We start from the raw sequence: 23,338 nt of genomic DNA, 5'->3' as shown, positions 1-23,338 counted from the left end.
GGTGGATTGTGATGTTCCGCATTGGTTGAGGAGGAGAACAAACCACCATTTATAAGGGTGTGGAAATCTTCCCCAGATGCGTTTTAAAAGCCTTGAGGGGAAGCTCAAAAGGGAAAGCCCAAAGAGGACAATATCTGCTAACGGTGGATCTGGGTCATTACAAATGATATCAGAGCCAGACACTGGATGATGTGCCAGCCTTCTCGCTATTCTCCGAAGGGGGGTAGACACGAGGCGGTATACCGGTAAGGACGCTGGGGCCAAAGGGGGTGGATTTGGGAGTGGTCCCACGTTGATTGGAGGAAGGAAAAAGTGCCAGCGAGGACGTTGGGCCCGCCCCGAAGGGGGTGGATTGTGATGTCCCACATTAGTTGGGGAGGAGAACAAACCACTATTTACAAGGATGCAGAAACCTTCCCCTAACAAATGTGTTTTAAAATCTTGAGGGGAAGCTCGAAAGGGAAAGCCCAAAGATGACAATATCTACTAGCGGTGGATCTGGGTCGTTACATTATGTCACAACTTTTCTATTCGTAAAATTAAATTGAGGAGAAATTTTTAGTGTTTTTGAACGATCTACCAACAAATAACGAGTTATGGGTAACAAATAACTCACTATCTTTAGTGTGAGAAGAGTGGTAAATAGGGAATATTCGAGATAAACATTTAAGAGGAACGAGTAAATAGGGTTGGGTATGGGATGGGACAGTGTTAGAGAAGTGTATACAGTTATATCCATTGCTTCATATAGTGATACATTAATTCGAAGTTGAATCGTCAAATGTGAAGATTATAACTAATAAGTACGTATCATCCACTATGCAATGTGCATAGTCAGTGGGGTCGTATGGAACAATAGTGGACATCGTGTTAAAAAAAAAAAAAAACATGAGTTTAATCTACACGACATGTCTCCTAGGTTATAGTTGATAATAAGTTTATTGCTTTGCACGTATGTGTGCATGAATTAATCTCGTTGCATACGAGAATGTCTCTTACCCAACATGACAGGTTCTCCTATAATTTAGATCTATTGAAATTTATGAGATTAAATTCATAGTCAATTACTTAATTTTAACATACGGATTACATCGACAATCTGACTGTAAATACAATTATAAAGTTAATTATAATATATCCGATGTGACGATGACATAAATTTGAAATAAGAAAATAAAAAAATTTGATGCTATTTTAAAGGCAGGGGCAAAAGAGAAATTTCACATCTGAAAATGTGAAAAAAAATTATTTTGTAATGAAGTTTTGTTAGAATTTGTTTTCCCCAAAAATATAATTCCTAAGGCATACGCGCACGTGATACTCGTTTTTTTTAAATAAAAAAAAGAAGAAAATAAAATTAAAATTACCGATTTTTCACCGTCTCGACTGTAAAAAAATCCCTGGAATCTAGTGAAAAAATCACCAGCTCAGTTAAAAATATGATATTTGTCTGAACTAAAAAAAATGAATAAAAAAATGTTTATAATTTTATAAATAATTTTTTTTATGTTTGTTAAAAATCAATTTTGTTCGTCACAGAAGGATGTGAAAATTTTCGATCTGAATTGACGAAAAACACACGCAACCGTACGAAGAAGACGAGTTAGGCAGAAGAAATCTGTCTTTCTCAGAGCTGTGAACACCACCTCGCTTTACATCTCCGACCTCCGGCGGCTACCGGCGATTGCTGTGTGGTTATTTGCACCGAATTTCCCAATTTCGGATCCAATTATTAATTTCAGAAGTATTGATAGGCTTAGTATTCTGTGGCGTTCTCTGATCATAAACCCTAGAAGTTTTATGGTAATTTTTGTGGATTTCTGTGAAGCGAAGGCTGTTGATTGGAATTAGAAAGTTGGAAGATGGAGCAGTTGAAGACGATCGGCAGAGAGCTTGCTATGGGGTCTCAGGGAGGATTTGGACAGTCGAAGGAGTTTTTGGATCTGATTAAATCGATCGGCGAGGCCAGATCCAAGGCAGAGGAGGAGCGAATTATCATTCACGAGATGGAAACTTTGAAACGCCGTCTCACCGATCCCGACATTCCGAAGCGCAAGATGAAGGAGTACATTATTCGTCTTGTGTATGTTGAGATGCTCGGTCATGATCCTTCATTCGGCTACATCCATGCCGTCAAGATGACTCATGACGACAATCTCCTGCTGAAGCGCACGGGTTATTTGGCCGTCACACTCTTTCTTCACGAGGACCACGACCTCATCATTCTCATTGTTAATACCATCCAGAAAGACCTGAAGTCCGATAATTACCTCGTCGTCTGTGCGGCTCTCAATGCGGTCTGTAGGCTTATTAACGAGGAGACTATACCAGCAGTGTTACCGCAGGTTGTTGAGCTTTTGGGACACTCAAAGGAGGCCGTTAGAAAGAAGGCTATCATGGCTCTTCATCGCTGCCACCAGAAATCGCCCTCTTCCATATCGCATCTCCTCTCCAATTTCCGAAAGGTGGGGTTCAAAATTTGATACTTGGTTGTTGGTTTTTATGCAATTCAGTGCCGGGAGTTGTTAGTTCTTTCCTTCTTTTTTTTTTCTTTTTGGTTGCAGAGGCTTTGTGATAACGATCCTGGAGTCATGGGAGCCACTCTTTGCCCTCTCTTTGAGCTCATCACTACGGATGTAAATTCCTATAAAGATTTAGTTGTCAGCTTTGTAAGCATTCTTAAACAAGTAGCTGACCGCAGATTGCCGAAGAATTATGAATACCATCAGATGCCGGCTCCGTTCATACAGGTCTGATAATCTCTGCATCATTAATAACAAAAGTCCCCTATAGGTTTCACTGTGCGTTCTGCTTGATAAGGTTACTTTGCTGCTAATTTGCCTTCTGCAAGGCCCCTTTTTTTTCCATTTCAATTGAACTGAATTTAACTGTACAGATCAAATTATTGAAAATTCTTGCATTACTGGGTGCTGGCGACAAGCAAGCAAGTGAACACATGTATACAGTTGTTGGGGATATATTTAAGAAGTGTGATCCTTTAAGTAATATAGGTAATGCTGTACTCTACCAAAGTATATGCTGCGTCTCGTCTATTTACCCGAATCCTAAGTTGCTGGAAGCTGCTGCTGATGTAATCTCTAGATTTTTAAAGGTTTGTTTATACTACCTTGTCTACTGTATGCTCTATTATTAGTATTAATCAACTGTGGCTTTGACCTATATTTACTTTACACAATTTTGTGGTCAGAGTGATAGCCATAATCTAAAATATATGGGCATTGATGCACTTGGTCGACTTATAAAGCTAAGTCCGGATATTGCCGAACAACATCAGTTAGCTGTGATTGATTGTATGGAGGTGAGTGATATTCTTCTTTCTTTGTCAGGTGGCTTGTCTTGATAAAAATGTGGTTTACATTTATGCAGATAGGCCCTTACATGTATAGTTGTTTGTTCTTTTTTGTTTCTGTGTTAAAATGGATTCAGCGCTATTCCAAATTTTTATTTTCAATCTCAAATTTAAAATTGGGAGGACAAGCATTACTGTCTCATCAAGCAACTAATAGTCTACTTATTCATGCGGAAGTGGCTTTCTCGAGTATAATTCAGAATAATTTGTAATTTATCCCATTTCAGTTACAAATATGTTGTCTACAGCTCAATATTCAAGGTTGATTTATATGCGTTCTACTGTGAATTATATTTGTTCCGATTGGTGTTTTGTTCCTCAGGATCCAGATGATACTTTAAAGAGAAAAACATTTGAACTATTGTATACAATGACCAAGTCCACCAATGTCGAAGTGATTGTCAATCGCATGATTGAATATATGATAAGCATTACGGACCATCATTATAAGACTTATATAGCATCAAGATGTGTTAAACTTGCAGAGGAATTTGCACCTAATAACCATTGGTTCATTCAGGTATTTGGACCCTATCTCAATCTTGTTTTCTTTTATTGAGTGATTATTATTACTGTTCTAGTTTTAGCAAAATCCCTTAATCCTCTTCAGACCATTAATAAAGTTTTTGAGCACGCTGGAGATTTGGTGAATATTAAAGTTGCACATGATTTGATGCGGTTGATTGCTGAAGGATTTGGAGACGATGGTGATACAGTAGATAACCAGTTGAGATCATCTGCGGTATGTAACTTAATTATCTCTCTCTGATATTTTCTTTGCTAAAATGTGAAGGCACGATGTTATACTATCATGTAATACACCTTTGTGTATCATGTGGTAACCTCATGCTTCATAATACCTATTCTTTTTAAAAAAAATTATATTGTGTGCCTCTTGAAAAGTCTTTTTAAGTTTTGGAGAGCTGTTGTCCCTCCCTTCACACTTTTAAATAAACACCGACTATTTGTGTTTTTGATTTACAATGATTGTTTAGCATCTCTCATAATCAAGCATTACCCTGGGAGCCCTTAGGAGTCCGAAAGTTTCTTTGCTGCTTCTCATTGATAATCAACACATCCTTTTGTTTCAAGACGTTGTTTCTTCCATCACGTTTATTGTTTTCGTTTAGTTTTGTCTAGAGAAGCATTTGTCTGAGTCCAAACTTATATTATATATATTGTTTTTGTTTCCCACGATAATCTATCTTTACTTATTTTAAGAGTGATAATAGCACTACTATGTATTTACCAAGTTTAAGTTGACCTAATGGTCCATAAGGGCCAACATAAATAGTGAAGGTAAAAGGGAAAAAGGAAATGAGTGTTCAAGTCACGGTAATGAACTACTTAGGATAAATGTCTTATGAGTTATCTTGGCAGCCAAATGTAGTCGGATAAAGTGCGTGTATGGTCGAGAATGGTCACTTGTCCTTATATTCTAGGACACTTGTCCTGTGAGAATTGTTGAGAATATGCTGTCTCGGATGCTCGCAAATGTGTGCGTGTGTATGAAAGTTCTATAATGTATTATCTTCATTTCTTTTATCCTCCATGTTGCATCTGGAATGTGTTGGCTATAAGTGAAACAGCAAGGATTGCATATTCGGGATTGAATGTTATGAATTCTTTCCTAAGCTTCTGTCCTTACATGAAGTTGTTTCCTTATCAAAGTAAACTATTTACCGTGCACAGGTGGAGTCATATTTGCGCATTATTGGGAACCCCAAGCTTCCATCTGCATTTCTTCAGGTTATTCTCCAATCTTGGATCTAAAAACTGCAAAAAATAACACTCCTTTTTTAATATCTTGAGTTCTGATTCCAGGTCATCTGTTGGGTTCTGGGGGAGTATGGGACTGCTGATGGGAAGTACTCTGCTTCATATATTGCTGGAAAGCTCTGTGATGTAGCCGAAGCATATTCAAATGATGAAAGCGTCAAGGTATGCCTATAATCTCGAATGCCTTAACGGTATAGGGAGGTTAAGGTGGTTAACCTTCCTGTTCATTCCGATTATATTGCCTCATTCTATATTTTTGTTTCTTTTAGACATGTTAAATATAACGGGATGGACTTTAATTTCTACACGAAATAATGAAAATCACTTCATTATTATTTTCTCAATGATTTTTTTTAAAATGACGATTTAATATAAATCGCAATTTCAATGATTTAGGACTTATAGGAAACATATTTAGTTCTTGATTTAGACACTACAAAATTATGGATGACAAAAAAAGAATCCTGTTGTTGACGATGTTAATTTAAAGTTGCAATAAAATTACATAAAACAATCGCTGAATTTATAAGAAGCATTGAAAAGATCAACAGTTTAGGTTTATTTGCGTCTTTGTTCTTCTCAGCTTTTCTTTAACTTGTTGATTGGAATTTAATCAAGTTAATTGTACGATTTGGTATTGGTGTCATCTATTTGGAAGTACAAACAGCTTGGGTACAGCTATTGTTGCATTGCAGTGTTTTTTTTTCTTTTTTCTTTTGTTATTAACCTGTTATTAGCTAACTGCCTTGCTGAGGCCAAAACGTTCCTAAAATGCCAATAAGCTGTGCTATGGGGTCACGGAAGGAAGTGCATTTTTTATCTTTCTGAAAAACTACAAGCATTTGGTCGGGATATATTCTTTCTTTCAAGAACGTTCTAAACTTGCATGGACAAATAAGAAATTATTGTAGCTGTAGGCTCTCATCACCACTTAAGTAATTTCAAGAGTTTCTCTATGAGACGAAAGATGTTGAGATTGTGACACATGTTGCTTTTCTTTGGAGGGTAAGCGGTTATTGTCTTGTTTCCAACTGCCCAACCCATTGTTTTCCTATTGTCTAATTTCTAGAACATAGAGCTTTGCCAAAAAAAATTTAGGAGTCATAGCAACGTATGTTCTTGGCTCTTAAGTAATGATGCGTTTCTCTTTGAAGGCTTATGCGGTGACAGCTCTCATGAAAGTATATGCATTTGAGAAGATGTCCGGGAGAAGAGTGGATGTGCTACCTGAGGTAAATTTAAGACGTTTATGCTTGCCGTTCTTTATTTTGTCCTGTAATGAATGATCTCACTGAAAGAATTAAAAATTCAACTGGTTGTTGAATTCAATGCGTGGAACATGGAAGGAAAAAAAATTGCTTACTGTTCAATGACTTTGTTGCTTTCCCCTTCCATGTCTCAGTTTCATTTTTCATTTTGATTTTAAATCTTGATATCGAGCGTCTGATGCTTGTCACGAGTATTTCCCCTTGTTATTTTTTACAAATTATAAATACTAAAAATATCTATTTATTATGAAATGGTCTACTTCTTCCCTGGTTGCAGTGTCAGTCTTTGATTGAAGAATTATCAGCATCCCACTCAACAGATCTGCAGCAACGTGCGTATGAATTGCAGGCCACCTTAGGCTTAGATGCTCAAGCTGTTGAGAATATAATGCCAGCTGATGCAAGCTGTGAAGATATCGAGGTCATATTTCTCACTGCAAGACTATTTATTTCCTTTTCCTTACTGGTCATAAAGGAAAGACCAGTCGATGTCTTCTTATGAGGACGTTAAACTGGTTTCGAGTTTGTCTATTTTGGTTTATTGCTTCTCCTCTATTTTCTAAGTGAACTTCTTAGGTCAACTTCTCTTTTTAAAATACATATGCTATTCTTTTGTGATTTCCATTTTGGAGTTCATAATCTCAAGAAGTTTGGTATGCACTTTTAAATGTTTAGGGAGGGCTATAAATGTTCTTTTAAAAAAATGAGACTGTTTTGGTTAGAACTTGAAAGAGCTGTAAAAAGTCTTTTTGCACTTCTTAAAATTTTTAATAATCAAAATTAACGAATAAAAATCACTCGAAAGTTCTTTTAAACGAAGCATTTAATTAGTTTTCTTCAAAGAAGTGTCGGTTTAATGTATGTTTGAAACAGGCATCCCAAACTCATTTTTAATCACAAAATTTATTGAATTTGATATTATGCTGTAGTAGTAATATACTTCAATTCTCCTTGCAGATTGATAAAGATCTATCGTTCCTCAACAATTATGTGCAACAGTCACTAGAAAATGGTGCACAGCCTTACATTCCTGAGAGTCAGCGATCTAGGATGGATGACATCAGTGCCATCAAAAGTCTTGACCAGCGTGAAGTTGTGTCGCACAGCCTTCGGTTTGAGGCCTATGATCTCCCAAGGCCTCCGGTGCCATCAAGCGTCCCTCCTATTTCGCCTGCAGTCTCAGCTGAATTGGTTCCTGTACCAGAGCCATATCATCCTAGGGAGACATACCAGTCTACATCAGATCCTTCTGTATCAGATGATGGTTTGACTCGAGTCCAGTTACGACTTGATGGTGTTCAGAAGAAGTGGGGCAGGCCGACGTACTCCTCTTCTGGTTCATCTGTGTCTACTTCCACTCCTCAAAAAGCAGTAAATGGTGTTTCACAAGTAGATAGTACTAGTTCTGTAAGCTCAAAACCTACGACTTATAACTCGAGAACTTCAGAGCCTGAGATTTCTCAAGAGAAACAAAAGCTTGCGGCCTCCTTATTTGGAGGTTCATCCAAAACTGAAAGAAGGGCACCGTCTGCTGCCCATAAAGCTACCAAAGCACACCATGGTGCCGATAAGCTTCATGCAGCCAAGAAAGCAGTAACGTCTACGGAAGTTGCTGTGCCTAAGGCAAGCCACCAACCACCTCCTCCCGACCTCCTCGACTTAGGTGAACCGGTTGTCACCAGTAGTACACCATTTGTTGATCCATTTAAGCAGTTGGAAGGGCTTCTTGATGAAAGCCAGGTTTCTTCGACCGTGAATTCTAAACCTGTTGAACCCAATAAATCTCCGGATCTTATGGCATTATATTCTGGGACAGCCATGAGTGGACAAGGAAGCAATTTCATGGATCTTCTATCCTCCAACAAGGATGATTTGAATCTTTCTTCTGGATTGTCAAAAGTGACCGCAAAGACGGGTCAGGGAGAAACTATTGTTTCAAATCTGACACAATTTAGCAAGGGACCAGATGCAAAGGCATCTTTGGAAAAGGATGCAGTCGTTAGGCAGATGGGCGTGACCCCTACCAGTCCGAATCCGAACTTGTTTAAAGACTTGCTTGGCTAAGAAATTTCCGGGAATGCCCGAGCGAGATTTGTTTATGATTTGTGCGCATTATCATCTTCTAGCAGATTGGCTTTGTGATTGGAAATTACAGTTATGAAAGACAATTGAAAAACTGCACACGCACCCGGAACGAACTGCGTAAAAACCTCGAAGGCTGTTAAAAATCAAGTGCAGGTATGTATTTATTTCCAGATCAGTTTACTTTTTGTAATATTAGAGACAATGTCGAGTTTTTGTACAAGTAGACCTGGGATTTCAGACGAAACTCGTTTACGACGAGTGAGAAAAGTGGCAAAATTTTCCAGCACGCTTCGGGTTTTGGAAAACCGAGGAGGCAACCAGAAAATATTGTGATGTTTGTTTTGTCTCTTATTTTCTTTGACCCCCAAGAAGAATTGAGAGTCCATTTTGTTAGATATTTGATTACAATGCTGAATAAGGGAAGGCTCTTTCTTAGTTTCTTACTTTTTATTCTTTTTCTCTTGTAAGAGAAGTATATTGGACAGGTCTCTTTGCCACCTCTTGCTCGTTAGGGCGAATGAATTGCATTAGTGCGATTTGGCTTCTGACCTTCTGGTCGTGGATATAAACCTTCACCGTTCATGATATGCTTAGATTAGTGAACCATGAGAACCTCCTTGCTTATCCTCTCTTTTTTCTCACTTTTTTTCCCCGAGTTCAACACAACAGGTAGTTGTTTGACCTTCTAACCTTTTGGTCTAGGATATAAACCGTAACAAGTCGAGTGAGCTTAGGTCAGTGAGAACTCTTTTCCCGTCAATGGTTGCTCCAAACTTCACCTTTTGCCATGCTGTTTATTACTTGCACATTCACTGGTTTCTATTATTTATCTATATCTAATGTAATTTGCACAAAATTGCTAAAGTTGAAGTTAGGTATGGTAAGTTTCTATTAGTATGAAGGCTATGGTCCAAACTTATGGTCCAAACTTATGGACGGCTAAACTCTAGTGATCGTCTAACTGAGATATTAACGATGGCTCGTTTGATAACGCTCTTTAGGTTCTCGTTTTCTATTTCTGGTTCTTGTTTTTCAGTTTTTGAAAGAAATAAATGAGTTTGATAATCGAACTTGTTTCTAAATTTTTAGAATCCTTAATGTCTCGTTACCAACACATCAAATTATATGTCGCAATAGCATTGTCTTAAATATTTTATTTATTTAGTTATTTTTCTTTATTTTGCTTTGGGTTTATAATAGTTTGATTGTTGTTTTTAATGCATGTTATATATTTTATTTTATTGTATGTACTATTTCTTTTTTTATTTTAACTAAAAAAAATAACAAACAATTATCAAATATATTTTTTGTTTCTCATTTATTTAAATAAACAATAAATAGAAACAATTATAGAACATATTTTTGTTTTAAACTATAAACTTGAAACGTACTAAAAAGGATAAAATTTTAAATTAATTAATTATTAAATAAATGTTATTATTTTGATATATTTTTCAAATATGATCTACTCAATCCCAAGATAACTCAACCGCAACAATTGTTTTTTCGTTTTATCATTTTTCAAATATGTGTATATACATACATATATATTGTATACGTCATTTCATAAATAAATAGTTACAAAATTGTTGCCATTAAATATTTTAATGTTAAAAGAATTTTGGGATGAAATATCGTTTTAATTTTTTTTTTAAATTGTATTTCTTATTTAATGTTATTTAAAATATGATATTCCTTATTAATTTACTTACTAAAATTATTGATATTATAAAGCTTTTTTTAAACATTTTTTTTTATATTTCTAAAACTTATAATTTCTTTTTTGTTAACAAAAAAAAAAAAAACTATTTTTAATTTTTTTGTTAACAAAAAAAGAAAAGAAAATATGATATATAAATTATGCAAATATATTTAAAGAAAAAAGACAGTAAATATTTTATGAGTTGACCAACTAATATGTAATTTAGGTTATAACAGACAAACTTTTACAGCTGCGAGATTTTGATAAGGCTGATTATTTTGTAACTCATTTGGGGAGAAAAAAAGAAAAAAAAAACCCTCCGAAAATTACCGCCGTTCGGGTTGCATCTGAAAAAACCCTAGAAGCTTACTTGGAGACGTGCGTGTGCCATACGCTTGCTCGTATCTCCTCTTCGCTTCTCAGCGCACGTTGTTCTTTGATTCCACCTTCTTTCCCTATCTTATAATCTTCCGCTACTTTCAGTTTTTCAATTTTGGTGAGTTTTCTTTATTTCGTTTTTATGTTTGCTCCCTCTAGGATTTTTGGACGATTTGATTTTCATTTGGTTTGTATGTATCTAATTGTTTCTGTAATTCGGCGCAGTGACTGATGGCGGATCGATTAACGCGTATAGCTATTGTGAGTTCGGATAGGTGCAAGCCGAAAAAGTGCCGTCAGGAATGCAAGAAGAGCTGTCCCGTAGTTAAGACAGGTATTTTATGTTCGTTTTCGTATTAGTGTTTTGTAATTGAGAATCAAGTTATTATGGTTTTGTAGATTTTGATGTTCTTGATCTGATCTACTGTCGGATAATGTATGGGAGATTTGGGTTGCCACTGGATAGTTGCTAATTTTTCTGTTCTAGTAGGGTTGTATAGTCATTTTTTAATGTGTCTTTGAGCCAGAGAGTTCTAATTCAACTATTTTGTTCCCTGGAGTAATTCGATGATACAACTTTATTCGGATACGTATCTTTTCCTTGCTGGAAAACGTAGAATTACCTTTCAAGACAGTCGCCAAAGCACCCAGCGAATTGGACTTGAATTGGTTCTTCATTCTGATCGTAGTTGAAGTGTTTGATTGCAGAGACTTTTATAAAACAGTCGCCTGTCTTCGTGCATCGTATATTCGTTTGCATCATTAATAATTTTCAATTAGCTTAGAAAGGGTATCTACTTTTATGAGTAGTTAATATAGTGGTGGTTTTTTCGATTTTCTTTTCATTGCTTACCTTTTTTTTCTGGGCGGATTATTCTGTTTCTGGAGTTGATTTCTTTGGTCTTCTCGTGAGTGTTCAATTTCTCAATCTCTTAGTATGTATTAAGTACGTTTGGCCATTTGAATGCTGACTTGATACGAATTATGAACAACTCCTTTGTATTATTGTTATTATTGTTACTTTAATTATTATAATATATTTTTTTTGTGATAATTGATTCATGCAAAAAATTTCTTGTTTTGGGCCTATTTGTTTGCTACTTCATTAATTTTAATCTCTTTGCAGGTAAACTGTGTATTGAGGTTACCCCAGCCTCTAAGATCGCTTTCATCTCAGAAGAACTATGTATTGGATGCGGTATATGTGTTAAGGTTTGTGCAAGTTATGGTTTGTGTGTGTGTGTGTGTGTGTGAATCATTGTTATATATTTCTTGTGAGATATAGAGTAACTATAATACATTGATACAGAAATGCCCATTTGAAGCAATTCAAATCATCAATCTGCCGAAGGATTTGGATAAAGATACAACGCATAGATATGGTGTCAACACCTTCAAATTGCACAGGTTATTTCTTGGCCAAGCTTGTAAAATTATAAATTTGTTTCATGTGGTTCCAAAATTGGAGGACAATGTGGTTGCAGGTTGCCAGTTCCTCGGCCTGGGCAAGTTCTTGGTTTGGTTGGGACCAATGGTATTGGGAAGTCCACTGCACTGAAAGTTTTGGCTGGAAAACTGAAACCAAATCTTGGTCGTTTCAATGTAACGTTCTCCGTTGCCTTCTCTGATTCACATTGTTGTGAAATATAGCTCACACCCTTTACATGCATATTTTCAGAACCCCCCAGATTGGCAGGAGATATTGACCTACTTTCGCGGATCTGAGTTGCAGAACTATTTTACGCGTATCCTTGAAGATAATCTAAAGGTAATACTAAGAGGCTTTCCTTCACATGTTGTCCATGTTTTCAAAAAATAATGAATCTAGTGATTGGATATTGGTACAAAATACGGTGTAGGAATATTTTTGTTTGTGTCGTATTAATAAATACATTTCATTTTATTTAAATTTAAATGGAAGACACACTACAAGATGAAGTAGGGTTTTTGATTGAACATAGTATTTGTCCTCCTTTCATCCCTACTTTTCTTGATGTCCTTATGAAATTCAAATCTATTATCTTCATTCTTAACTGATTAGTATCCTAAAAAATTCACCATATTTCAGCAGGGATTAAATAGCAAATCTGAAGAAACTTTATGAATACTTTAGATTACAGTTCTGATTGTTTTTGGAAATTTATGGGGAAGTGCATTAGCATTTTGACCTTTAATCACTGGGAGGGGAATGGTAAGATATAAAACCGCTGGTACCTTTGCTACGATAAACGCAATGTTTAACTGCTTAGCTTGCAGACAAAGGAGACTGCGCTGCTTTCATTCTCCAGAACTGCATCAATTAGTTTTGTAATCTCTAATGGATTTCCTGTTGCAGGATAGTATTATGGTTTATTGCTATTATTGAACATAGATAAGGAAGAGACATGCTTGGAGTTCTACTTATTGTACTTTTAAACGAACAATTTTATAATGTCATTGTGCCAGCTCCCACTTTCTAAAAAAGAAATTAAGATTACTTTAGTGATTATGTTTCTTTCCATTATTGAAGATTTCATGATGTTCTTTATGGCTTCTCTTTTAGACCCTGACTACCTTCGACACCTTATCATCCTGCATTGATTGCGTACAAATAACTGAATGTTTTCAAGGATGGATGTAGTGACATGCTTCATCAAAGTTTACTTTGTTGATCCATTCTTTACTTTTATGTCAGGCAATCATAAAGCCCCAATATGTTGATCACATTCCAAAAGCAGTTCAAGGGAACGTTGGCCAGGTGCTAGAGCAAAAAGACGAGAGGAATGTGAAGGAAGAACTCTGTCGTGATCTAGAACTTAATCAAGTTATAGATCGCAATGTTGGTGATCTGTCTGGTGGAGAACTTCAAAGATTTGCCATTGCTGTTGTTGCCATACAGAATGCAGAGATCTATATGTTTGATGAACCATCAAGTTACCTTGATGTGAAACAGAGACTTAAAGCTGCTCAAGTTATTCGATCTTTGCTTCGGCCCAACAGGTAATTTTTGTGTATTTTATTATATTCCTTGCCATTTTATGTCTGCATACTTATTTCTCTTATGTTAGTTTGATGTTGTTCATGCATCCTTTTTCAGCTATGTAATTGTTGTCGAGCACGATCTCAGTGTCTTGGATTACTTGTCTGACTTCATTTGCTGTCTTTATGGGAAACCGGGTGCATATGGAGTTGTGACCCTTCCCTTCTCGGTTCGAGAAGGAATCAACATCTTCTTGGCTGGTTTTGTTCCCACAGAAAATCTACGATTTAGAGATGAATCTCTTACCTTCAAGGTCTTATTGATTATGCTGATTTCAAGTCCAGATTGCAACATTGATGTGATTACAATTTGTCCTTACTTTTTTTCTTCTTCTTCTAGGTTGCTGAGACTCCTCAGGAAAGTGCTGAGGAAATTGAAACATATGCACGATATAAGTACCCAACCATGACTAAAACTCAGGGAAATTTTAGGCTCCGTGTGGTTGAAGGTGAATTTACTGATTCACAGATTATTGTGATGCTCGGTGAGAATGGAACAGGAAAGACAACATTTATTCGTATGCTGGTATTTGGTCTTTCCATTATTTTCTTTTTAAGTAGTAAATAATAATCCTCCAAAGAGTACACATCTGCTTCCTAAGCATTAATCGCACCATTGACTACATTTGCAGGCTGGTTTGTTGAAACCTGATTCTGTTGAAGGTTCTGACATTGAAATTCCCGAGTTTAACGTTTCCTACAAACCCCAGAAGATCAGTCCTAAGTTTAAATTTTCAGTCAGGCACTTACTACATCAGAAAATAAGGGACTCCTATATGCATCCGCAATTTGTTTCAGATGTAATGAAGCCCTTGCTTATCGAACAATTGATGGATCAGGAAGTTATGAATCTTTCTGGAGGAGAGTTGCAGAGAGTTGCCTTGTGCCTTTGCCTTGGAAAGGTACATTTAACTTGTGACTTCAGTGTTCCTTTCAAATACAATCTTTTGCATTTAATATTTAATAATTACAGGGAAATGATTAACATATTTGCTTTATTCGAATGCTTGCAGCCTGCGGATATTTATCTGATAGATGAACCTAGTGCTTACCTTGATTCTGAGCAGCGTATTGTTGCTTCAAAAGTGATTAAGAGGTTTATCCTCCATGCAAAAAAGACTGCCTTTGTGGTCGAACACGATTTTATTATGGCCACGTATCTAGCAGATCGAGTTATTGTATACGAGGGTCAGCCATCAATCGATTGTACTGCTAACGGACCTCAGTCGTTATTGACTGGAATGAATCTCTTCTTATCTGTATGACATGCTACTTCTATCCTTGATTCACATTCTTTCTTTTTTTATTATCATACCATATCCTAAGAAGCATTACCATGGTTGTTGACAAACTGTGATCAAATGCAGCATCTCGATATTACGTTTAGAAGAGATCCAACAAATTACAGGCCAAGAATTAACAAGGTGGACTCGACAAAGGATCGGGAGCAAAAATCCGCTGGCTCATACTATTATTTGGATGATTAAGAATTCTGCAGGGTACTTATTCATTCCTCCACAATTTCTCTCAAATTACCCTCCTACATTTTCCTTATAAAAGGTACTTTTCTCTTGTTTGCTTGCAGATGCTGGTTTTTTTTTTTTCCTTTTTTTAACTTAATGAGGACACCATTGCTGACTCCAAATCGTTGAATCTCCATATCTTTATAAGAAAGAGGTAAAAACGAGGAGGATGTTTTCAATTTGTGGAACCTGTGTTTGTGCTTATTTCTTAATGAAGCAGGGCATGCACCTTCCTCTGATTCTCTGGATGTGTAGTATAATTCTCTCATGGTCTGGCCCCTTGCAAGTTCAACAGTTTTCTCAGCCATCACAAGGCAAGTCTGAATGTTCGTTCACTTTTTCTTTCCCCCCATGCTTTTTAATTTGTATCTTTTAAGATTTGCAAACACATTTTGAGGAACAAATAGTATTTCTACACATTTTAGATTTGTTGTAATGCGGCAATTTTCTTTCGTTGGAGTCAAAAGGAATGATGAGTAGAGTTTAATTACACTACGAGATTTGTGTTTATTTACTTTTTCTTCATCTCATTCTTCTTTCATCATTTTAGCTCTGAAATCTTAACTCGTATTGGCTGGCTGGCTTCTTTGTAATGTTTCTGTTTCATACTTTATATTAATTTTGTAATACAGTTAATAAATTTATGTAGTTCGAAAAAGAAAAAAAAAAACTTAATGTTATATATATGAATGTATGTATGTATGATATCAGATTTAAAGAAAAAACTGAAGATTTTTTTTGTATGTTGTTCGACATAGTTGAAACATAGAGTTATTTAAGAATGAGTTTGATACAACCAATTGTACGAAAAGGTTTATGATCCCTCATATATATATATATATATATATATATATATATATATTTGATATGATATGATATGGGATTTAAAGAAAAATTGAAGATATTTTGTATGTTGTTTAATACAGTTGGAATTTTAAGAGTTTTTTAAGAACGAGTTTGATATAACCAATTGTACGTATGTTGTTTAATACAGTTGGAACTTTAAGAGTTTTTTAAGAATGAGTTTGAAACAACCAATTGTACGAGCAAAGAGTCTTAAGCATTTTGTATTTTGTAACGAATGAATGTATGTTTATATATAAATTGTTTCAAAATGAAAAATTGGAAATTCAACATTCCATTAAAATAAAAAATAAAATAAAACACTCAATTCTTTCCATAAATGGAATGTTGTGCACTTTACATCCTCCCTTTTATTTGAGCCAAAAAAAAGTAAAACTTCCACTCATTCAGAGATAACAAATCCTCTTTTCCATCTTACATAAATAACAAGTCTGCTCATCTACAGAATGAGTGTGAATTAAATCAAATCTATCTGTATTCTTTTGCTCTACCACGATTCGTGTTGTGAGAACACGAAGTAAGAAAGTAGCCTCGGTTTCGACCTCCAACGATACCATCTGAGCCTCTGCTTTGAATTCCTCAGAGTGATAAATAAAACATTCTCGAGTCTATCTTCCTTTCCTTTAGACTTAAAAATGTGGTCGATCTTCCTCGGGTGTTCGAGGTGGGTGTGGTTTCCAATCGGGCGTCTCATCCCAGTACATGTCATAATATATGTGGCCAATAGTAGTATTCTCCACACAACACCATATGCCAACGTAACGCTTGACACGGTTCCTGAACTTCTCTTCCCTTTTCTGTTTGATCAAAATTTAATTAATGTTTATGAGACTTGACATGAAATCTGTTTGTTGATCAAATGGATGAAAAGGGTACGTTTTAGTTACCTTATCAGAGAAACCAAGGAAAGCGTCTTGCATCGTTGAGAACTGGATGACTTTGACATCCTTGAAAGTGGAAAATATTGCCTTGAACTACAGGAAAAACGTCAAATATAATAGAGTAAGTTCAATGGAGACTTGCAACAAGCAAAAGGGGATTCATTCCTAGAATGCATAAACAGATGTCTGAAGCAAACCAGAACTGCATTTAACGGTTAAACCTTCACGAACACGGGCATCTCGTATCACGTATCACAAAATATTAATGACGACCTATTCTAAGGCTGCACTAAAAGGTAAAATCTTTAATATGTTGCTCTGGAACTGCAAAAGTAGTCGTTCAATCTCGGTGCTGTTCCATTGTTCACAGCCCCATAAAATTTTCGAAAGTATAAGATGCATATTTATCCAAGTTGTGTAATACGATCATCGTATTACTAAAAGGTTAAACTATAACGGCCCAAGCCCACCGCTAGCAAATATTGTCTGCTTTGGCCCGTTATGTATTGCTGTCAGCCTCATAGTTTTAAAATGTGCCTCTATTAGGGAGAGGTTTCCACATTCTTATAACGAATGTTTCGTTCTCCTCTCCAACCAACGTGGGACCTCACAATCCACCCACAGGGGCCCAACGTCCTCGCTGGTACACCGCTCGGTGTCTGGCTTTGGTACCATTTGTAATGGGTCAAAGCAGATAATATTTGCTAGCGGTGAGCTTGAGTTGTTTCATAGACTCTTTTTTATTAGAGTGAAAAAGTTCATATGTCAAAAGCACTAATTACCGTGTCTTCATTGCTGCCCTTAGGAAATTTGAGGACGCCCGGATGTACCGTATCATTTGATGCATGGCAATCTTCATTATCTTGTTTACAAAGATGAACATCAAGCCATGATTCTTTCACCTAAAGACATAAACAAGGGAAAACTTCCTCAGCAAATGCTATTAGTCAAGAAAAAGTGAAAAACTAACAGTTTCTATAATCAGTACAGTCACTAACCTGTTTTGGGAGTAATGGATTATCCAAGAAAGAATATTCTCTAAAGTTGATTCCTGGGCCAAACTCTTCCTCTGGTAAGTCTTTCAACATCACATTGACCTGCTTGACATAAAAAAGAACAAAAACATATCATATCTCGGACATCGACAGTATAAATGAACAAAAATGTCCCTTTTTGCAGTCAACCAGACAGGTTAAAGTCAAATTAATATGAATATTATTGCCATCTAATCTTACCATGCCTGCAATCCCATAGAAGCTATCTAGTTTTGGAATTAGACTAGCATGATGATGAAAATCACATTAATACAAGTTTAGAGATACCTCAAAAACATGATCCAATGGGCAAATAAAAGGTTGTCGAGTCACTGAACCCGGCAGAACTCCAGGATGTCCAAACCATAGCCTATCTAACCGGCACCATAGTTGAGGCATTATCTAGAGTTCACAAGTGAGACGATGAACATCAACGAGATGTGGTTTCAATCGATTAGAAACACACATACTTGCTGTGACGAAACTGTTGCGAAACTTAAATAAAAACTGCCATCGGATTCAAGTGTTCTTACCAGTGTACGATTCAATAATGAAGCAATTGCAAGTGCAGTTCTTATTTGTTTCATCTGACCGAAAGAAAAAAAAAAAAAAAAAAAACACGAAGCAGAAAATCAGAAATGCGACGTTTTAGGACATCATATGAGAAACACTTAGGTCTATTGTTAGAACACACAACCTGGTAGTTAATAAGAATGAAGTGTGTATCAACGTTATGCTCTCCTTCAAGTAGTAGGTTCCTAGGGATTGATGGCTTAAATGACAGGTAACCTCCTGCAGAATTTTCCAAGGAATGAATAAACATTCAAGCATCAGTCACAATATCTTCAATAGTGGGGCATGCCATTCATTTGATCATGAAGCCACAAATAAAATTGAAATCTTCCCCATAAACATCAACGTAAAGCGGGTTCTGTCATGACCGGTACAGAGGTAACACAAGACTAATCACGAAAGCACGAGTATTCAAAGGTGAGTGACAGAAATCAGATGGCTCGAATCTTCACTTCCTCTAAGCATCATGTAGTTAAAAAGAATGATCCATGCATCTTGTACAGAACTTACCCGGTGTATCGAAGTACTCTGGAGGATCATAGAAAACCATTGCCTCGCGCAGCCTGTGGCGCTTTCCTTCAGTACCCCCATACTGGAATGTAGTATGAATGGCATATGGCTCCAATCTAAATTGTTGAAACATTGCCTGCCATTGTAATTGGATGCTTAGTTCCTTTAGTAGACTAATGAGGATACGTTTACATGGCCATTCTGATTAATAGGATGCTGTGACCCGAAAATTCACGGATGCTATAGAGAAAAAAAATGCTGAGGCAAAGCGTGGAGGTCCTACCTGGACAAAGTAGGTGTGTCCACTACAGAAAATACTTGCTGGTAAAATTCCTAGCTTGAGATAACCATCATAAGCATATACGAGTCCACTGTCTTCATCAACAGCTGGTCCGTATCTCTTATGAACAAGTTGGTTGAAACCATTTTGATCCCAAATACTATCATCGGCTAGGAGCATTTCCTTCCACTCCTTGGCCAATTTTTTTGATGCTTGTGAAGGCCGCCAGTGAAAAATTCCAATATTCAAGGCACCAGAGACTGTTTCAAGAGCATTACTACCTTTAATATTGCTACGGCACAAAGTACTGAGTTATTTCAAAAGGCAAAATTTGAAAGAAATTTTAAAAAATCATCCAGTTAGAGATTGAAACTTCAGTTGCACAAAACAATGTCCCGATAACGTTTGAATCTCTTCGAAGACACGAAGATGGAGCAATTTCAACCATGGCAAAAGAAACTTACAGAATTATAGGCGTTAGCAGTATCCAAATGAACCTCTGCATTTCCTACTTACAAATGTGCTTATGTGTTCTTGATTTCATGAACATTCATGAAACACACACGAAGAAGACAATTTTAAACAGCTTTACTTCTACAGCTCATAGAGGGAGCTAATGCTGTAAACTCTATGCTTGCACATAGTATTTTCTTTTATATTTTGGGCTGGGAAAACTCAAGAAGTGACTTTGGATCAATATCTTGGAAGAATGGAGAATATTTAATACTTCACCTTGGCTCCATATATCCAAACTGTCATCAACCACTGTTGGTACAACCTGATCACTTGAAGTTAAGACATCTGCCTCAGGGTAACGAGCAAGATATGGGAGCGGATTCTGTTACATGAAACGAGTTATGAGGTGAAGATTTTTCTGATAGTAACATTAAAAGAAATCTGAAATGAATCTATGAAAGATTTTAATAAATGAAAATCAACCATGAAATTGCATGCATAATGAGGATTACAGGGACTTCTGTTAATTTTTCTCATGACTTTAATGGGACTTAGACCTTATAAAGATCAGTGTCTCGTTCAATATTATTTTATTGACTTCTCAACTCTTGAAAATCCAAAAAGAAAACCTCCCTCCCGCCCCGAGATCTCCCCATCTACTCATGAATAGTAAAACAACGTCAAAAAAATCGGTTTCTATCAAATAATAAGACTAACAGAACGACTTCGACACGCTAAACAAATCCAAAGAGTTTTGACATGTTTACAGTATTGAGATCAGGAAGTCTCTCTAGGTAAGCCCAGCGCAGAATATACTCAATGAAACAAGTTAGCCATTAACATAAAACCAAAATTTAGAAGTAGCTTGCCGGTGAAGGAACAACCAAATAACGATTCTGAAACGTACCTTTAACCAGACCATGTCTGTATCACACATCAATAACTCAAAACCATAAGGGAGAATTGAGTTGATAAGAATCACTTTTTCTCGTCCCATCTTATGAAATGTAGGTGACCCCCAGCCAACATCCACTGTGCTCATATGGCTTCCCATGTCAAAAACTGGAATACCTTTCCAATACAAAGCTTCCAACAGTTTGGTATCCATTGCACCTGAAACAATCATCCAAGCTTCCTAAACATATTTTCAAAGTAATGAACAGTATATATATGCTCATTCCTATTCGAAGGAAGGAAAAACGATCAATTCACTAACGCTGCCACCCAAATGATATTAGGAAGGATTCAGTAGCTTACCAACAAGAAGATTAGAAAGATTAAGATCTGTCAGATGCTTAACCCAACTAAGGATGAAGTCCATAAATGCATAGTTACCAAATGTCACTATTATTATGTTATCTTTTGCCCTTTGCTGAACTAGTTCCTTGCTTAGAAGAAAAGTCTCGGGAGGAGGCATAGTTTTGGTGTCTGGAGCTTCCCAAATTGGTTTTTCCCCCTTGTTGTGAACATCTGTTCTGCGGAAATCTGGAGGTGTCGCTGTACTCGGTTGTGTTACATATGGCTCTTGATCCTTGATTAGAGTTGAACCAGAATCTAGCGAGAGAGGTAAGTCATAAATGAACGGAGACAGCGATAATTTAGATCAAATTAAGAACACGGGTTGCACGGAGAAAAGAAAAGAACTTGCATCACGACCCAATAAAATGTTTTCTTCTTGGATATGAACAACCAACAGGGGATATATATTAGGGAACTAATTAGCCAAACTTGGTTAGAACTAATTAGCCATTGCCACAATTCAATGAGGAACAAACAATGCATTGAAGGGTCTGTTTAAGAATGAAACAAAAGCCAAACGTTCCACACAATAGCCGAGAATCAAAATTTTACAAGTGGATTGGAACTCAAGGAGAGTTTTCAACAGCGCCATTGTTCACAAATAAAAATCGACCAAAACCATCACTCAAAGAGGATTTGGTCTCAACCAAGCGCAAATCCAGTTTAGCTTACAGTGCATCAAGTAAACTAATCCAACATCCAAATGCAGTACGATAGAGCAAGTAAATCGGCTAAAGTTCTATATACCAACAATCATTCAACCATTCATCTCAACAACCGAGAGCAATAAACTCAAAGAGAGAAACAGAAAACGTACTGGTCAAGTCAGAAGAAGGAGACGAAAACCAGGAGGAGCTGGAATCAGAAACAGAGCTAGAAGACGAATAAACAGCCGAAAACACATACAACGACGAGAACACAATGCCAACAGTGACCGTCGTATAGATCACCAAGAACAGAGGCCTCGTATTGACTCCCTCCGGACACCCATTTCCCGAAACCATGTTCGCAGAGCCTTCAAATCGTCGATTCTGTGAAACTCTTCAAATCTCAACAACGAATTGGCCCAAATTTCATCTAAATCATCACCATCGCAGTCAATTCGTCCTCTAAAAGCTGCATCTCTCGGAAGCGAGAACGAAGAGCGACGAAAATTGGAGTTTAGGTGATCTAATGAGGTCTGTGTATTGCGATCAGTGAACCATTTTTTTAGCCAATCTTGTGAAAGTCAACTCCCTCTGTTCATCTCTCGGAGACAAATTCTTGTTTATTAGGGACAGCTTGCATTTGAAACCCAGATAAAGGAAGAAAAGTGAGAGGGTTCTTTATAATCTCTCGACCAGCCGCCACCATTCTTTTTAATTTAGCTTCCCTTCTAAAAATGTTAATATTGGTAATTGATATCCCATAAAACCGAGTTAAGCATAAGTAACATTATCCGAAAACACGTCTCGGTGTAGGATCTCGAGCTATAACCTTAAAATTTGGAGTTTTGACATGAGTTCCAAAATGGGTAAGATCCCGAGCCATAACCTCAAATTTTTGGGTTTGACATGAATTCCATAATGTGTACGGGATTTCGAGCTATAACCTTGAAATTTTGGGTTTTGACATGAATTCCAAAATAGGTAAGATCTCGAGCCATAACCCCAAATTTTGGGGTTTGACATGAATTCCATAATGTGTACAAGATCTCGAGCTATAACCTTGAAATTTGGGGTTTTGACATGAATTTCAAAATGGGTAAGATCTCGGACCATAACCTCAAAATTTGGAGTTTGACATGAATTCCATAATGTGTACGAGATCTCGAGCTATAACCTTAAAATTTGGAGTTATGAAATGAGTTCCAAAGTAAGTAAGATTCCGAGCCATAATCTAAAAAATTTCGGAATTTAACATGAATTTCAGAATGCATATGACCCGAGTCATGACTTTGAAGTTTCGACCTAATTTAAAGGACTTAAAAAAAATCTATCTGTATAAAAATGAAACATCGCCAAATTTGACGTTGACGATAAGAAAACTAGTCCGACAAAATACTCTAACTAAAATAAAACGTATATTATTAATTAATTATTTTTTTCTCCACATTTTGTAAATTATTTTTTAAAAATAATTTGATTAAATTAACATTGTAAATTATTTAGTTTTTGCCATTTAGTGTTATTCAACAATATTCTAAGTTTAATTAGGAAACCTAATTAATGTGGCTTAATGTAATAAATAAAATATAGTAATATTATATTAAGTTTTTTGTTATTTAATTTAATGTTTAAATTAACTTTTTAGGAATTAAAATAAATTAATGAAAAAAA

At 36.3% G+C, this 23,338-nt stretch overlaps 3 protein-coding genes across 6 annotated transcripts; 2 read left to right on the top strand and 1 right to left on the bottom strand.

Moving 5' to 3' along the window:
• The first annotated feature begins 1,519 nt into the window (after positions 1-1,519).
• Positions 1,520-8,945, top strand: LOC111446164 (AP-4 complex subunit epsilon-like). The gene is made up of 11 exons (XM_023084858.1): positions 1,520-2,465; positions 2,565-2,750; positions 2,897-3,112; positions 3,209-3,319; positions 3,693-3,890; positions 3,981-4,112; positions 5,063-5,119; positions 5,195-5,311; positions 6,304-6,381; positions 6,695-6,838; positions 7,375-8,945. Exons 1-11 carry the CDS (start codon positions 1,863-1,865, stop codon positions 8,479-8,481), a joined length of 2,949 nt encoding a protein of 982 aa, XP_022940626.1. The 5' UTR covers positions 1,520-1,862; the 3' UTR covers positions 8,482-8,945.
• Positions 8,946-10,502: 1,557 nt separating this feature from the next.
• On the top strand, positions 10,503-15,653 carry LOC111446416 (ABC transporter E family member 2-like). Of its 4 annotated transcripts, XR_002711063.1 has the most exons (14): positions 10,503-10,700; positions 10,808-10,916; positions 11,709-11,794; positions 11,892-11,989; positions 12,067-12,184; positions 12,261-12,350; positions 13,257-13,561; positions 13,659-13,854; positions 13,941-14,126; positions 14,233-14,502; positions 14,614-14,859; positions 14,968-15,099; positions 15,186-15,277; positions 15,344-15,653. XR_002711063.1 is itself a non-coding variant. In XM_023085233.1 (13 exons), exons 2-12 carry the CDS (start codon positions 10,814-10,816, stop codon positions 15,085-15,087), a joined length of 1,818 nt encoding a protein of 605 aa, XP_022941001.1. In that variant the 5' UTR covers positions 10,503-10,700; positions 10,808-10,813; the 3' UTR covers positions 15,088-15,099; positions 15,186-15,653. The 4 variants fall into 4 exon arrangements, 2 of the variants coding, with proteins under 2 accessions (XP_022941001.1, XP_022941002.1); XR_002711064.1 differs by lacking the exon at positions 15,186-15,277 and having other exon boundaries at positions 14,968-15,160; XM_023085233.1 differs by having other exon boundaries at positions 15,186-15,653.
• A 624-nt stretch (positions 15,654-16,277) lies between these two features.
• Positions 16,278-22,367, bottom strand: LOC111446568 (arabinosyltransferase XEG113-like). The gene is made up of 13 exons (XM_023085423.1): positions 21,838-22,367; positions 20,979-21,275; positions 20,629-20,834; positions 19,998-20,103; positions 19,269-19,525; positions 18,986-19,121; positions 18,600-18,694; positions 18,436-18,489; positions 18,191-18,304; positions 17,867-17,965; positions 17,651-17,770; positions 16,875-16,961; positions 16,278-16,784 (listed from the first exon to the last, which is right to left on the bottom strand). Exons 1-13 carry the CDS (start codon positions 22,022-22,024, stop codon positions 16,617-16,619), a joined length of 1,926 nt encoding a protein of 641 aa, XP_022941191.1. The 5' UTR covers positions 22,025-22,367; the 3' UTR covers positions 16,278-16,616.
• Positions 22,368-23,338: the final 971 nt, after the last annotated feature.

Source organism: Cucurbita moschata, unplaced genomic scaffold (assembly GCF_002738365.1).
Source record: "Cucurbita moschata cultivar Rifu unplaced genomic scaffold, Cmos_1.0 Cmo_Scf00008, whole genome shotgun sequence".
NCBI lineage: Eukaryota > Viridiplantae > Streptophyta > Magnoliopsida > Cucurbitales > Cucurbitaceae > Cucurbita > Cucurbita moschata.
This window is presented reverse-complemented; position numbering and strand designations above follow the sequence as displayed.